At 54.3% G+C, this 14,436-nt stretch overlaps 6 protein-coding genes across 6 annotated transcripts in view; 3 read left to right on the plus strand and 3 right to left on the minus strand.

The window, feature by feature from the left end:
• Window positions 1–548: 548 nt before the first annotated feature.
• On the plus strand, window positions 549–3,076 carry SPSK_08584 (uncharacterized protein; the record flags this gene model as incomplete). Its single annotated transcript, XM_016735177.1, has 5 exons — window positions 549–735; window positions 808–981; window positions 1,050–1,236; window positions 1,341–1,564; window positions 1,632–3,076. 5 exons carry the CDS (start codon window positions 549–551, stop codon window positions 3,074–3,076), a joined length of 2,217 nt encoding a protein of 738 aa, XP_016588671.1.
• A 1,291-nt stretch (window positions 3,077–4,367) lies between these two features.
• SPSK_08719 (uncharacterized protein) lies at window positions 4,368–6,545 on the minus strand (the record flags this gene model as incomplete). The annotated part of the gene is made up of 1 exon (XM_016735307.1): window positions 4,368–6,545. One exon carries the CDS (start codon window positions 6,543–6,545, stop codon window positions 4,368–4,370), a length of 2,178 nt encoding a protein of 725 aa, XP_016588672.1.
• A 1,879-nt stretch (window positions 6,546–8,424) lies between these two features.
• Window positions 8,425–8,885, minus strand: SPSK_09973 (uncharacterized protein; the record flags this gene model as incomplete). The annotated part of the gene is made up of 2 exons (XM_016736538.1): window positions 8,425–8,584; window positions 8,764–8,885. 2 exons carry the CDS (start codon window positions 8,883–8,885, stop codon window positions 8,425–8,427), a joined length of 282 nt encoding a protein of 93 aa, XP_016588673.1.
• A 276-nt stretch (window positions 8,886–9,161) lies between these two features.
• Window positions 9,162–11,164, plus strand: SPSK_08788 (uncharacterized protein; the record flags this gene model as incomplete). Its single annotated transcript, XM_016735375.1, has 4 exons — window positions 9,162–9,600; window positions 9,705–10,640; window positions 10,732–10,808; window positions 10,901–11,164. The coding sequence occupies 4 exons, from the start codon at window positions 9,162–9,164 to the stop codon at window positions 11,162–11,164; spliced, it is 1,716 nt and encodes a 571-aa protein (XP_016588674.1).
• Window positions 11,165–12,017: 853 nt separating this feature from the next.
• Window positions 12,018–12,792, minus strand: SPSK_09741 (uncharacterized protein; the record flags this gene model as incomplete). Its single annotated transcript, XM_016736311.1, has 2 exons — window positions 12,018–12,646; window positions 12,723–12,792. The coding sequence occupies 2 exons, from the start codon at window positions 12,790–12,792 to the stop codon at window positions 12,018–12,020; spliced, it is 699 nt and encodes a 232-aa protein (XP_016588675.1).
• Window positions 12,793–13,393: 601 nt separating this feature from the next.
• The window catches only part of SPSK_11007 (18S rRNA (guanine1575-N7)-methyltransferase), a gene marked incomplete at both ends in the record, with an annotated part of 1,374 nt that continues 331 nt past the window's right edge, over window positions 13,394–14,436 (plus strand). Inside the window, 2 exons of the mRNA XM_016737228.1 lie at window positions 13,394–13,416; window positions 13,489–14,407. Coding sequence (XP_016588676.1) covers window positions 13,394–13,416; window positions 13,489–14,407 — 942 coding nt within the window. The remainder of the gene's footprint in view (window positions 13,417–13,488; window positions 14,408–14,436) is intronic.

The following is a 14,436-nucleotide window of genomic DNA, read 5'->3' on the forward strand; positions in this document are numbered from 1 at the left end:
TTATATTCGTTTGTCGTCTTGGCGACCATCGCGACCACTCCACCTGCAGCATCCAGCATTGCTCCTTCCCGAACAAGCATCATCTGCACCTGCTACTTCACTCTTCCCCGGCGCAACCAAAAAACCACACCCCCAACCCCCTTCTGGACGCTCACCCCCCCATCAAGGCTCTCTTGCCACCATCCTACCGCCTTCTGCTCTTCTTTTTCACCAAAAAAAAACTGATACTGCCGTCTTTATCTCATTCACCGCCGCCAGAAGGTCGTGATGTTTTTTGCATGCTCGCACGGACCAAGTGTGCTCCTGCCTCTGGGTATATATATCTGCCATCCCTCCCTCTCTTTTGTTTTTTTCTCTCCCTTCTCCTACCAAAAATCTTCTGAACCACGACCTAGGAAGTAGCCCATTTTACATCCACATTCGTGATTCAGTTTTTACCTTTCCACTGCCTTCTCTTCTCTTCTTCCATCTCTCTCTCCTCCTCTCCTCTCCTCCTACCCTCTTCACTATCCCACTTCTCCCTCGTCACCATCATCACTATCGTCGCCATGGTGCTGCCGAAGCCCATTCCCGCTATGGAGGACAACCCGATCTCCGTGTCCCCCAACGCACTGATCCTCTGCATGCTGTCCGCTCTCGCGGTGAAACTGTTCGTTCCGACTGGCGACATCGCTGTGGTTCTTGCCATAGTTCTTCTTGTCAAGGTCTTGAGCTTTATTTCGTGGACCAAGGACGGTGTCGCCAACGACAACAGCGATGCTGGCCCCGTCGAGCAGGGAGTGGCATAGCATGCTGCTCGCGGCTCAGACGAGGCCGGCATTGACGACGAACTTGACGCTGGCTCTGCCAGCAGTCTATTGACTGACGACGGCACCGGATCGGCCTCCAACACCAACGGCAACACCATCACGGGCACCATTTCGTCTACGGCGTCGCCCACCATTGACCTCGCTTTCGCACTTGACAGCTTCGAGAGCGCCTGTAAGTATTCCTCTCTCCTCCCTCTCTCGTTCCTCTGACCTCCTACTGACTCTGCTCTCGCTGCACAGTTGACAGTTGCTTTCACAAGACCATTGAAGAGAATGCCCTCTCTGAGGCCCAGCTGACAGTTGCCAACCTCACTCTCCATGACACTCTCACCCCGGGCCCTGTCCTCCGCATCACCTACTATGGGGATGAAGACGATTTCCTCCTTACTCAGTCAATCCAGTCGGCCGCATTTGGTGAGGTTGATGAGTCTTTCTAGGATGAAGACTCGTCGATGTTCATTGACTTGTGAGTATCTACCTCTGTCATCTCTGAAATCTCCAGTTCTCATACTAACCACTTTCTTACTACAGCCCGGATCAATATCACAACCGAGAGACCAATTCCCACCAAGTCCCCGATGCCGACATTGATGGCAATGAGCTTCAAGTCGACATGACCTCGGAGCTCGGCCACGAAGACAAGAAGGAGGATGATACCATCGTCTCCGACCAGGATGTTGAACACAACGAGGATATGTCCATGATTCAACTTCCCAACATGAACGACTATCGTCTCAGCGCAGGACTCGGCCATAGTGAGTATCACCCCCAGTTACATCTGCCTTCTTTGCCCTGCTTCTCTTCTAACCGCATTTTGCACAGACACCTCTGAGAGCATTGGGAACATTGAGAGCCACTCGGACATCTCCAGTGATATCGACGTCCCAGAATCTGCCAACATTGACGAGCTTGAGCAATTTGACGAGCCCACACAAAACAATGATGAGCAGCAGGTGGATGAGCAGAGCACCCATGGTCTTTCTACTCCCATCGACAAACTTCCCGCTTCCGATGAAATGAAAGTTGAAGGACGAAGCTTTTCCAACCAGCCCGCCTCCGACAGCAACTCCGACGACCATGAAGATGGACCAGCTGCCGTCTACGAGCACGACCGCGAAAACCTCTGCTCCGCTGAAAAGATGTTTGACAATCCTCTTCCTCGTCCCCGATTCACCACAAAATATGCGAGCATCGACGATGACACCAGCCTGGAGTCTCCTGGCGACAAGTTCCGCCTCAAGCTTCATACCATATTTGAAGAAACTGAAGAAGAACGGGAAATGGTTCGTGAGATCTTAAAGGCCCGCGGCCCAGCTCCGACCTACGCCCCAATCCTCGAAATGGCCCGGCTTCCCAGCCTCTCCGATGACGAATACGAGGAGCCCTCGCCGAAGTCGCTCGACATCAGCATTGAGTCGTCCAACTTTGACATCCATCCCTCGCTCGGGAAGACCCCGGAAGGCAAGCCCAAGCCGGCACCCAAATCCGAGCTCCAGGTCTCACCGTCGCCAGAGCCCAAGAGAAACTCCTTTTCCTTCCCCCGTCCGGCCAAGACCACCACCGCATTGACGACTAGTTGCGAAGTTATTTCCAACTATGCTTCCGCACCTCCCACACCACCCACTACTCCCAGTCCGATTGTCGTCAAAAGCTCTGACGACACCTCTTGCAAGCATGCCACAGCTTCGACCACAGCCTCTGCTGTCCACATCGAGGATGCCAATGTTGCCGGCACTTCCATCCAGAGCAACTCCTTGAGCTCCGACTCCGAATCGGACGAGCTTGACTACTTTCTCCGACAGACAGGCTTGGACGTGATTGCCTCGCCCGCCGACAATTCCTCCAACGGCAACGGTACCAATCCAGCCGATCCTATCACAGACAGCACAGCCACCGGCATCGTCCCTGAATCAATTCCTACCATCAACATGACGCTCGCAGAGTCGATGCAGGAGGCCTGGGAAACCCTTTCTTTGCACTCGACTGACAGTCTCGACGCTGCTGATGAGTATGGCCGCAATTATGAACGTCTGTGCGGCAACAGCCTCCCACGATGCACCTGGGCCCTGCTCGACAAGCCTGTTGCCTTTGGAAAATGCAGCGGTCCGCTTCTGATGCTCACAACCCCCGAGGGAGACATCAAATACCCGGAAGACATGAAGTACTATGATGGTGCCTTTAACTGGGCCGACGACAGCGACGAGGAGGAGGAGGGCGACTCGGACACCTATGCTTCCCTGTCTCCTGCTGCTACAAAGTCGATTTGAGTGATACGATGCCCGAAGAACAGAAGGCGATGAAATGACTACGACAACCAGAAAAGCACAAAAAAACATGAAAACCCCACAAATCCCATCAACTTTTTTTGAAAAACTATAATACAACAAAAAAAATCTGCTTGCCTTGTTTGTTTTCGGTGTTGGCGTCGGCGGCCACCGCTACGATGCGAGTCCGCTTTGCCTTGCTTGCTGTCTTTTATCCCATCTTCTTGATCTGCTTCGTCTGTTCTTTATCTGCTCTTCAACTGACTTTGCACTTGTTCCTCATTTATCCCTCGTTTCTACTACTACTCCTTTTGTACCGCATCCAGTGCCACGTGCACCACCGCGATGAGGGCTTTGTTCATGCGGCATTTGTTTACTGGTGTTTCGGTTTGATATAGATTCCGCTCGATACCCAAAATTGTTCTTTCTCTCACGCTTGTTTTGTTTTGTTATTCTGTGTTTGCTTTTTTACTCTGGTTTTATTTGATTTCCACGCCACGGGCGTCGTTTCTGGGCCTGGTCGCTCCTCCACACGCAAAGACACACAAGTTGTTCCTGCGCAGACCGTCCACACAATGTATCTTGGTCACCGTTCTCTCTATTTCCGTTACTGGTTTTTATGCCTTTCGGCTTTTCCAGTTACATTTTTCACGCACCTAGATACACACTGGTTTTTATGCCTTTGGCTTTTCCAGTTTTTTTTTTTTTTAATGATCAAAACTACAACCCACCACAGTCTCAAGTCAGAACTGCAAATCGTGTCGTAGAAATGTTACAGGTCGTGGATTGCGAGCATTGTTGAACTGTGAACCGGCATTGTGAGCACTCTGATGCTTTGAGATTGACGAACAGGACTGCTGTTGTGATGCAGATACCCGAGACAGACGATCCGAGACAAGCAACTCGAGACGACGACAGTTGAGACTCGATTCAACTCGACATTTTCCGACCGACCCGATATTAAGCAGTCTTTGAGTGTGACTATAAATGGTATATCGCATATTCAGCTCCATGGCCAAACAGGGCAACTTTGTCAAACTGGTGTTGGTCCATTTAACAGCTAATGATAATTTTCATGCAGGGTATCATATCCGAATGTCCAATGATTTCTTTGCTCCTGTGTCCCATACCAAACTCCGAAGCGCAATGTTTTAAAAAAGAAGAGCAAAAAAAGACAAGTGACCCAAACCCACTATTCTCACTCCCTCCCTTTTCTGACATTTTTAGTATGCCATACGGACCTATCAACTGCTTTTCTTTGTTGATTCTACGCTCTGCCATGCTCTGGTGATTCCTAGAGCTGTTGCAGCTGCTCGTGTGTGGCCTTCTCATCGGCGCGGACCCGGCTCTCGAGCTGCTGCTTCCACGCGACCAGAGCGGCCCGTGTGCGCTGCGGCGGTTGGGTGAGCGGCGTGGACGGCGAGGTGAAGGCAGGGGCCTCGGACTGCCCCAGCGTGCGACGGCCCTGGTCCAGCCACAGGCACCACACGTCGACGGCCAGGCCAACGCGCTCGTCATGCAGCGGGCAGCAGGACATGGGCGCGACGCGGCCGCGACTGAGGTCGCCCTCGCAGCAGAAGGGGTCTTTGCACGTGTTGTCGAGTGATGTGTGCGATGTGTGCGATGTGTGCGATGTGTGCGATGTGTGCGATGTGCGCCGGCAGGGGTGCGTCTCGCCACGGGCGCCAGTCAAAAGGGCAGGCACTTCGGCCAAGAGCGCATACAAAACGTCGACGTCGGTGGCCATGTCGTCCGCCTCCTCCTCCATGGCGCTGTCGTCATGCCGCTGTTCTTCTTTTTCATTGTGTGCCAAGAATCGCCGGCGTGCATCGACCAACACCTCCATCAATGCACACACAGAGCGGCCCACGCTGGGAGTGGCGTAGGTGCTTGTGATCCACGGTGCCCGCGTCTTATCCATCATCCCCGGTGCATGCTTGTCACCGTCAGGGTTGGCGTGGTCGCTGTTATCGTATCTGGTGGCGGTGGAGCAGCTCTTGTTGGAATATTGCTCAAAGAGCGTATCGGTCAGCCAAGTCCAGAATGTCGAATCGCTCTCAGCGGCCAGGTTTGGGCTTGTGGGAAGCGCTGGCGCAGTCGTGGTCAAAGCAGTTGTCGTGTCTGGCATGTCCCAATCCATTTCCGTGTCACAGCTCGCGTCCACAGTGACAAACTCAAGGTCAGCACCATATACGTCAGAGTCTTTCCATGGCAGGCGCTGCGGAGGCTGCAACACTTGTCCGTCGTCTGGCCGTGCCCACACAAAGAGTGTCGGGGCGAGTGAAAACAAGACGACGAGGAACTGCGGCAGGTCGGCGTTGCGGCCGCGACAGGTGGACTTGTCGCAGTTGCAGACAATGGCGGGATCCGCAAGGACGGTCCCCAGGAGACGGGCAATGCCGTGGTCGTCGTTGCTGCCGTCTGTGTTGGTTGTGTTTTTATCAAAGTAGTGAGAGATGCTGGGGTCAAAGGAAAAGCCAGGGAGGGCCTGCAGGGCAGTCCACACGCTGTGGGGGGTGACACGGTGAAGTGGTTGCTGAGATGATGGCGGAGACAGTCCGTAGTCGGGTGAAAGAGGAGCTTCAATCTGGTCATACGACGACGCACCCGCCTGTGGGTGGTGAAGCATCATGGTCGCCCGTCCCTTGCGCACCCGTTGCTGGTTCAGAATGCGGCGGTAGCGGGTCTCTTGGAAGCGCTGAAGGCGGCCGCTGATGCCGTTGGCAGAGGGTGCTAGGCGCACACCGCCAGCGAGGCTGGGGTCGACACCGTCGGCCGCCAGGGGGGCACCTCCCGCTGCCCGGCCGATGCCACTGCTCATACCACTCATACCACCGCCGCTGCGGCCGCCGCTCCCAACACGGCGGTGCTGCACTTTTCTCGTAAACGCACGCCCGATTTTGACGGGAACGTGGTGGCGTTTTGTAGGCCGTCTCGACAGGCCGCTGTTGTTCCTGCTGCCTGCAGTTGCATACTGCCTGCTGCCACGCTGGGCGAGGACGTAGTCGTGTTCTAGATCCACGTCGAGGGCGAAGCCAAGATCGTGGTCGCCGTCATCATTGGCGTGGTCATAGTGGTCGCCGCGATCGTCCTGGTCTTCGCCGTCACCGTGGGCACTCTCCTCATCAAACTGTGCTTGGCTGTACCGACTGTGGCTGTTCTGGAGAATGGATGCAACGTCAATGGCGGCTGTTGTGGCTGTGATGTGGTTTTGGGACGGGGCTGATTTCGGGACAGTTGTTGTATTTTTCCTGGCGGGACGGGGTTCTGTGGGACTGGCAATGCTAGCCGCCCCGGCGTTCTCTGCCTTAAAATCATGTGGCACGCTGATATCCAAATCGGACGGCTTAGGACGATGCACCAAGGCAAATGTGACGGGCAAGTCGTCGGCAGATCCACGATGTTGCGGACTTGATGTTGTGTGGGGCTCAGACGCGCCGGCATCCCACTCCGGCGCGCCGCTGCTGTCCATGCTGATTGAATGCCGCTCTATCTCTTTATATGTGTTGCTGTATGGCAAAGGGTCGTCGGCAATAAGTTGAAAGCCGGGATATCTGATTGACGTCAGTGTTGTTGTGTTGCGGAGGAATTGGGAGCTGATGTCATTGCAAGTGGATGGAGCTTGTGCGGAGCACACGTGACGATTGGATTATCATCACGTGCATGTTCCCGTCACAGGACGTCAAGCTAACACAGCCTCGAACTTCCCTCGTCCGCTAGTATCCAGGGGCATAAACAGCGATTTAGATGTGGCTGCATCGTATTGCACCAACGTGACGACCACCTTTCCATTGTTTCATGCTTCCAGACTCGGCGCGGGAGACTTTATTAAACACAGAAGTCTTTCTTCTTTCTTCTTCCTTCTGGGCGCGTGCCCAGCGGGTGACAAGACACCATAGCGCCACAGTGCCAAGCCACTTTTATTTAAGAATTCAAGCCAAGAACTCGACCCAGCAAGTTGACCAGTCAAGAGGTTCAGAAAGGGACAAGAAAAGGCTCGGCAAGGGACTGCCCGCTGTCCGACACCCGTGCTATTTTTGTTTGTTGCACAAACATCCCCCACCTGTCGTCATTTTTGGACATCTGCCGCAAGGCGACGGTCTCACGAGCGGCACCTTTTTACCCCCTGAACACATTTTGTGTTTTTACGCGTTTTTGAGTGCGCTGACGACATTGGATGTCGCCATGACGAACCATATGAGAACAGCTGTTCCCGCGAGGCGCATACGATATGACATGCATTTGCATGCTCCTTGATTTTTATAGAGAAACGAGGCGGTGGGATAGACCGCTACGTTTTAGACCACTACGTTTTTCTTTTCTTTTTTCTGTTTTTTTTTTTTCAGCTTCAGTTTCTTTATTTCCGCCTACGAATTTTCATTTTTCAGATACGTTTTCTCCTTCCCTCCCCAGCCAGTCTTTCAAGCTCATGCGCCATGTCTACCGAGCACAGCTATTTAAATTATTAGACTATTAGCCGTCTCGCTTCCGACAGATTGCAACGCTTAGTTTCCGCGAGGCCCAATTGCCTGTATCGACCATTATTCCGGACTGAGATGGCACCATCGGATCGACTACTGACGAACGGTGCCAGCTCGTGCAGATCTCCCCCGTGGGGGCATCTTCCCCTGGTCGCCGTGTTCTTGTGGGCAAAACAAGCACTGCATAGACTTGTCCTGTGGAAAAGCAAACACCCCCACACGGAAGTATTCTTCTCTTTCTTTTTCTTTTCCTTTGCTTGCCCACCATGTTTTCTTTCAGTACGACCTACGGCATACTTGTACCTTGTTTACCTTGTTTGCAACTCATTTGGTCATCGACGTCGCATCGAAATCCGAAAAGTGTTCTGACCGAATCTAATCCAAGACTTGCTCTGCGGTGCATCCTCAGTGCGGCATGTTCGTATTCAAGCTTCCATGCCTTCTTTGTATTTATGTTCTCCATCTCCCTCTTGGCCATCATAGAATACGACGCAGCTGCCGGTGGAAGAAATGCCAAGTCCTGTGCTGGTTGTCTCGCGGCTCGCGGAATCTCTTTTTGCATATCCACTTCCAAAGACATTCCAATCATCCAAGGGCGACTTCTCAGACGGCATCTGTCATGTCGACTTCAGTCGACTCCGCTTTCTTCAAACACGGCCATTGCCCTTCTGGGTGCATCGTACTCACCGATACTACATGCCATGACAGAGTGTTTGGGGGGACTGTAAAGAAAACTGTCGAGTCAGCCCGAATGCACCAGGCGGGATCCAGACAAATCAAATGAACCTTGATGATCGTAAACTATCGTGTGCAATGCTCCGTCCGTCTAGCAGGATCCAACATCCAGGTTCCACTCTTCCCCCCTCACAGCTAGGTCTCCTCTTTCGTGCCCTTGTGGCCCTCAGCCCAACATGCTCTTGGTTGCTTTATGTGTCCTCGTTTTACGACCCCAGCTGTCACGTACTTTGGATGCCGCATGCTGTCATAGTTTACGGTGGACGATGATTGGCTCTTAAGTAGTTTTGACGTCCTGTCTTGGCAAAGGGTGATGGTCAACGACAGTACCCGTTGGCAAGACAAGATAAATAAAAACAAAAGGCCTGCCGCCGCGTCGTCCCAAAGCGGAAAAAACGATAAGAATGGAACCCAGTTTACGAGATACAACTTACCATCTTCAGAAGAAAACGTGTTGATACATCTACAACATACCCTTGCCTTGTCTTCACAAACGCCACCGGTGGGACCTCGTCAACCTTGGCATCGCCGTCCTGCCACCGTGAAAGACTGCCGCGAGACGAGCAAGTCTGGTGCAAGGACTTGGCATCGTTCATGGTACCATAGTATTTTCTCACATGCCAGCTTGACGCCCGCCGCCTTGTACGGAGTAGATAACAGTCCTCCATATCCTTTTTTGTTTCTTTCTTTTGTTCTTCCCTCTCGGTTCTCACTCAGGGTGTATAGTCCCGCACGAGACGAGAGAAGAAAACGCACCTTTTTACTTTCGTCTTTCTTCAGGTTCACCCGGCCACAACTCGCCCACCATTCCTGCTTTATCCCGTCAGCACTCGGAAGAGTGTCAACCCCTCCTCCCCTCGTCGTCGGGCAGCATGTCTCCGCCTGTTGAGACGTCCGAGGCTGGCAAAGCCGGCAAGGCCGGCGGCGGTGATGATGGCGTCCACACAACGTCGCCGTTGCCGGCGGCTGCCGATGCCAAAGAGGCCACCGTCGATGTGACGGACCATGCCGGCTTGTCGTCAGACGAAGATGGCTACGGCGACGACGACCGCGCAAAGAACCCGTTCCTCGACCCGGAGGTCGCCGCCTACTGGCGCAGTGTCTACGAAAAGGCCAAGTACGAGTGCCGCCACGTCTTCGACCCGACATTTACCTGGTCCGACGAGGAGGAGCGCCGGCTTGTGCGCAAGCTGGACTGGCACGTGTGTCTCTGGGCCTGTGTCATGTTCTTTGGCCTGCAGGTCGACCGTGGCAACCTCGTGCAAGCCGTGTCGGGCGAGCTGCTCTCCGAGCTCCATCTGACCACAGATGGTACGTTGGAGGCTATTCACTTTTTTTTTTTAATTTTCTTTTTTTTTCTTTTATTTTCTTTCCTTTTTATTCTTTTTCATTTAACCCTGCTAATTAACCCCCAGACTACAACTACGGCAACACCGTCTTCCGCGTCGCTTTTCTCCTGGCTGAGCTGCCGTCCCAGCTCGTGTCTAAGAAAATTGGCCCCGACCGGTGGATTCCCATGCAGATGGTCATGTGGTCCGTGGTTGCCATTAGCCAGGCTGCTCTCTCCGGCCGCACGTCCTTCCTCGTCACCCGCGCCCTGCTCGGCGTCCTCGAGGGCGGCTTCATCCCGGACATTGTCTTGTGGCTGTCGTACTTTTACACCTCGCGCGAGCTGCCCGTCCGCCTCAGCTACTTCTGGACCTCGCTGTCCCTCACGACCATCATCACCTCGCTGCTCGCCTTTGCCATCTTCCACCTCGACGGCGTCGGCGGCCGCAGCGGCTGGCGCTGGTTGTTCCTGATCGAGGGCGTCATCACGCTCGCCGTCGGCGTCGCCTCGTTCTTCCTGATGCCCGCGTCCGCCGTCCAGACCAAGGCCTGGTACCGCCCCAAGGGCTGGTTCACCGACCGCGAGGTGTCCATTGTCGTCAACCGCGTCCTGCGCGACGACCCCAGCAAGGGCGACATGCACAACCGCCAGGCCGTCACGCTGCGCCGTCTGTGGGAGGCCCTGCGCGACTATGATCTGTGGCCCATCTACATCATCGGCATCCTCGCCTACATCCCGCAGTCGCCGCCGTCCACCTACATTACGTTGATCCTCAAGTCCGCCGGCTTCAGCACCTTCAACACGAACCTGCTGACCATCCCCTCGAGCGCCCTGCACATTGTCACCCTGATTCTGCTGACGCGCCTCTCCGATTTTTTCAAGGAGCGCTCGCTCGTCGCCATGATTCAGAATCTGTGGACGCTGCCCTGCCTCGTAGCCCTGCGCTGGTGGCCGGGCCTGATTACCGACCGCTGGGGGACTTATGCGCTGGTCACTACTCTGTTGTCCTACCCCTACTGCCGTGAGTGCTATCTGCGTTATGTCGTCTTTGTTTTTTTTTTGGGGTTTTTTTTTTGTCTCTTCTTCTCCTGTTATTAATATTGACCAACTAGATGCCATCGTCGTCGGCTGGGCCTCCAGAAACTCCAACAACGTCGGTGCTCGCTCCGTCTCTGCCGCTCTCTACAACGTGAGTTCTCTCTCTGGTCCTCTTATTCATCCCTCATGTTTGACTCGTTTCACTTGTTTCGTGTCCTGACGACCAACGCCCCTCCAAAACAGATCTCCGTCCAACTCGGAAATGTCATTGCTGCCTACATCTACCGTGCCGACGACGCCCCCCACTACCACCGTGGCAACATGTACCTCATCGTCATCAACTTCCTCGCTATTGGCAGCTTCCTCTTTGCCAAGGTCTACTACATCTACCGCAACAAGCAGCGCGACCGCGTCTGGAACGCCATGTCCCACGACGAGCAGATCAAGTACAAGCGCGAGACCCGTCTGCAGGGCAGCCGTCGCCTAGACTTTCGCTTTGCTCATTAGGTGACGAGAAGAGGGGAGACAAAGAGGAGTATGGAAGAGGACAGCATTGTGAATGACAGCAATGATCCAAGGAGCAAGCGGTAAAGGCAAAGTTGTTGATAGACGGAGGAGTAAGACGTTTAATTCCTTGATCGACTTGATGCGTCAGTAGATCATGCGTAATATACCTTGTGATAACGCAAATGTACCCAGCATTGCCTTCACTGTTAAGACACATGACCCAGTGCACAGTTTCATTCAATGACAAAGGGAGATTGCTACCATTGGTAACAGTGTTTGATTCCAGAAAATAAAAACGAAAAAAAAACATCGAAAGGTGTAATATAATATGAAACTTAGCCATCTCCATACCTAGTTGATAGTCCAGACATCACTCATCGTTTGAGACCAAAACCAAGTACCGTCGCTGGCTTGCCTCGCTAATGAAAAGCTGTCAAAGCAAAATTTAGAGTCTGCACTCGTTAGTGTCTCCTTCAAGTGCCTGTGTTCTGTGCGATCGATCATTGAGGAAAAGAGGGACATGTGTGGCACAGTATCAGAGGAAATTGGTAGATAAAAGTTATTCTCCTGCACGGCCGAGTCACAAAAAACTTGTGGGCCATGTCAAGTACAATCTTAGCGATAAAACATCATGCTGTGCCACAGCATGCAGGGACGGAGAGTGAAAGATAATGCGGGTGGGTTCAAAAAACACATACCTGTTGACGACTCTGGCCCGTTACCAAAAACACCGGGCCGGCCACGGCCAAAATATACCCTGCCCATTGAACATCCTTGGAACAAACGCCGTCGTAGAGGACAAATGAAATATTTAAAAAAAAAAAAAACGTAAAACGAAATACGACAGCACACCTCAGTCTTCAGCTCGCTTCAGCCCTGTCGCAGAACTGACACTGCTAAAAACAGACAGCACGCTGTCGACCACAGCCTTGGCCATGCCCTGACCGCGCTTGGACGTCGACGACGAGGACAGGCCGCTGTTGATTCCGCCGCCGCCACCGCCGCCGCCCAACCCGCCGGCGTCGTTGCTGCCGCCGCCCATTGTCGGAAGCACGTTGTCGCTGGCCGACAGGCTCACAAACAGCGCAAAGGGCACCAGCCACACGCAGATGCCAAAGTAGGATGCAATCTGCATAAACGTCGGCACGTTGGCGGGCGTGTCGTAGTACGACGACATGTTCTGATAGGCACGCTGCTGCGTCGTCGAAAAGTACTTGAACCAGACGTAGTGATCGAGCAGCACGAGCACACACGAGAGGAGGAAAAGAGGGTCGCTCAGCTGGACGTAGGGGAACCGCCGCATGTTGCCGAGGTAAACGACATGGGAAAAGATGCCGAGCAGTGTCTGCCACAGGGGGAACCGGTCGACGATGCAGAGGACGGCCTGGAGGACGATGATGCCCTGGATGAGGCGGTTGAGAAAACGCTTGGCGAACACGGTATGCTCCTCGACGAGTTCGGAGAGGTAGTAGAGGCCGGAGGCTGTGAGACGAGGCAGCGTTAGGTTGCGTGATCAGACCTAGACAGAACCATGCAAGGCCGTATAGGAAGCACATACCAATGGCGAGTGTTAGGAAGCCGAAGCCCACGACGGCGCCCACATAGCCAACGAGCGGGAGAATCCACATGGTGGCGAAGAGAATGAGGGGGACTATGGACGAATGTCAAGAGAAAGACAGATGCGAGAAAAAGAAGCTGCGGAGGACACTTTGCTCGGCCGCGAGCTGCGGAGGAAAATGGAGTGTGGAACGAGAGAAGAGCCTGTGGAGAGTGGATGTCGACTTCTAATCGCAATGTGCTGAACAGCTGTTCGCTTTGCGTGTCGTGGCCGGACCAGACTTAGCGCGTGGCAGGTACCTGTTTTCGGCAGGCGTGGGAGGCAAGAGCTGTGGCATAGCTGGCTGAGGTACTTTTGCACGGCGTTACTCCTTATTGGAAGTGCGTAGTTAATCCGGAGAATTAGTCCGGAAATGGAAGCGACGCCAAAAATAAATTGGAAAATGGGCGGGTGCGATAAGATAAGGAATTGAGCCCCACCAAAAAGTTTGAATGCTCGACATCAGTGAATATCAGCGAACGACTGGAGGCGGCGACAACAGCGACAACAGCGACATTGACGTGTCTAGGCATTATCAGGCACTTGATAATCACTTCATTCCTTTCAGAAGAGAGATCAAACAATAGAACAGCGCAAAAAGGCCCATACTCCGGCCACCACTTCCCGCCACCATGTCGCGCCCTGAGGATACCCTGTAAGTTTGGCCATTCCCTGCAAAGCAACAAGCTTCCAACGACGTCCTCAAGCGATCTCTAACGGTTCCAAGCGCCGCCGACATCCATTACGACGACACAGAAGCGAGAAAATATACGACGAGCTCCCGTATACAAAATGTCCAGGCGTCCATGACCCGGCGCGCCCTCGAGCTGCTCGACCTGCCAGGACCGAGCTTCATCCTTGACGTGGGCTGCGGCAGCGGCTTGTCGGGTGAGATTCTGACACGCTCGGGCACGTCAATACGGCGGAGGCGGAAGGGCGACGGCTCTGCAGGGGTTGATGACAACAATGACGACGGCACCGCGGACGACGAGAAGGACGACGACGACGGCGACGACGAGAGCGAATACTCGGGCGTGAGCGACGACGATAGCATTGAGGAGGAAATCGGCAATGGACCGCACGTGTGGGTCGGCATGGACGTCAGTCCGTCGATGCTGGATGTGGCTCTGCAGCGCGACGTCGAAGGCGACCTGCTGCTCGCCGACATGGGCCAGGGCGTGCCCTTCCGCGCCGGCTCCTTTGACGCGGCCATCAGCATCAGCGCCGTGCAGTGGCTGTGCAATGCCGAGAGCAGCGACACGTCGCCCCAGGGCCGCCTCTCGCGCTTTTTCAACGGTCTCTATGCGTCGCTGCGCCGCGGTGGCCGCGCCGTGTGCCAGTTCTACCCGAAAAACGACACGCAGCGGGCCATGATCACGCAGGCGGCCGTGCGTGCCGGTTTCGGCGCGGGCATTCTGGAGGACGACCCGGGCACCAAGAACATGAAGGTGTACCTGGTGCTGACGGTCGGCAGCGGCGCAAGCAGCGGCGACATCACGGGCGTCGTGTCCAACATGGACGGCGTGGACATTCTGGACGACCGGGGCGCGCGCGCACAAAACGGCCGCGTCAAGAACAAGCAAATCAAGAAGGGCAGCAAAGCCTGGATTGCCAAGAAGAAGGAGCAGATGGAGCGCAAGGGCAAAGTCGTCAAGGCCACGTCCAAGTACACGGG

The sequence above is a fragment of the Sporothrix schenckii genome (assembly GCF_000961545.1).
Source record: "Sporothrix schenckii 1099-18 chromosome Unknown Cont44, whole genome shotgun sequence".
Lineage (NCBI taxonomy): Eukaryota > Fungi > Ascomycota > Sordariomycetes > Ophiostomatales > Ophiostomataceae > Sporothrix > Sporothrix schenckii.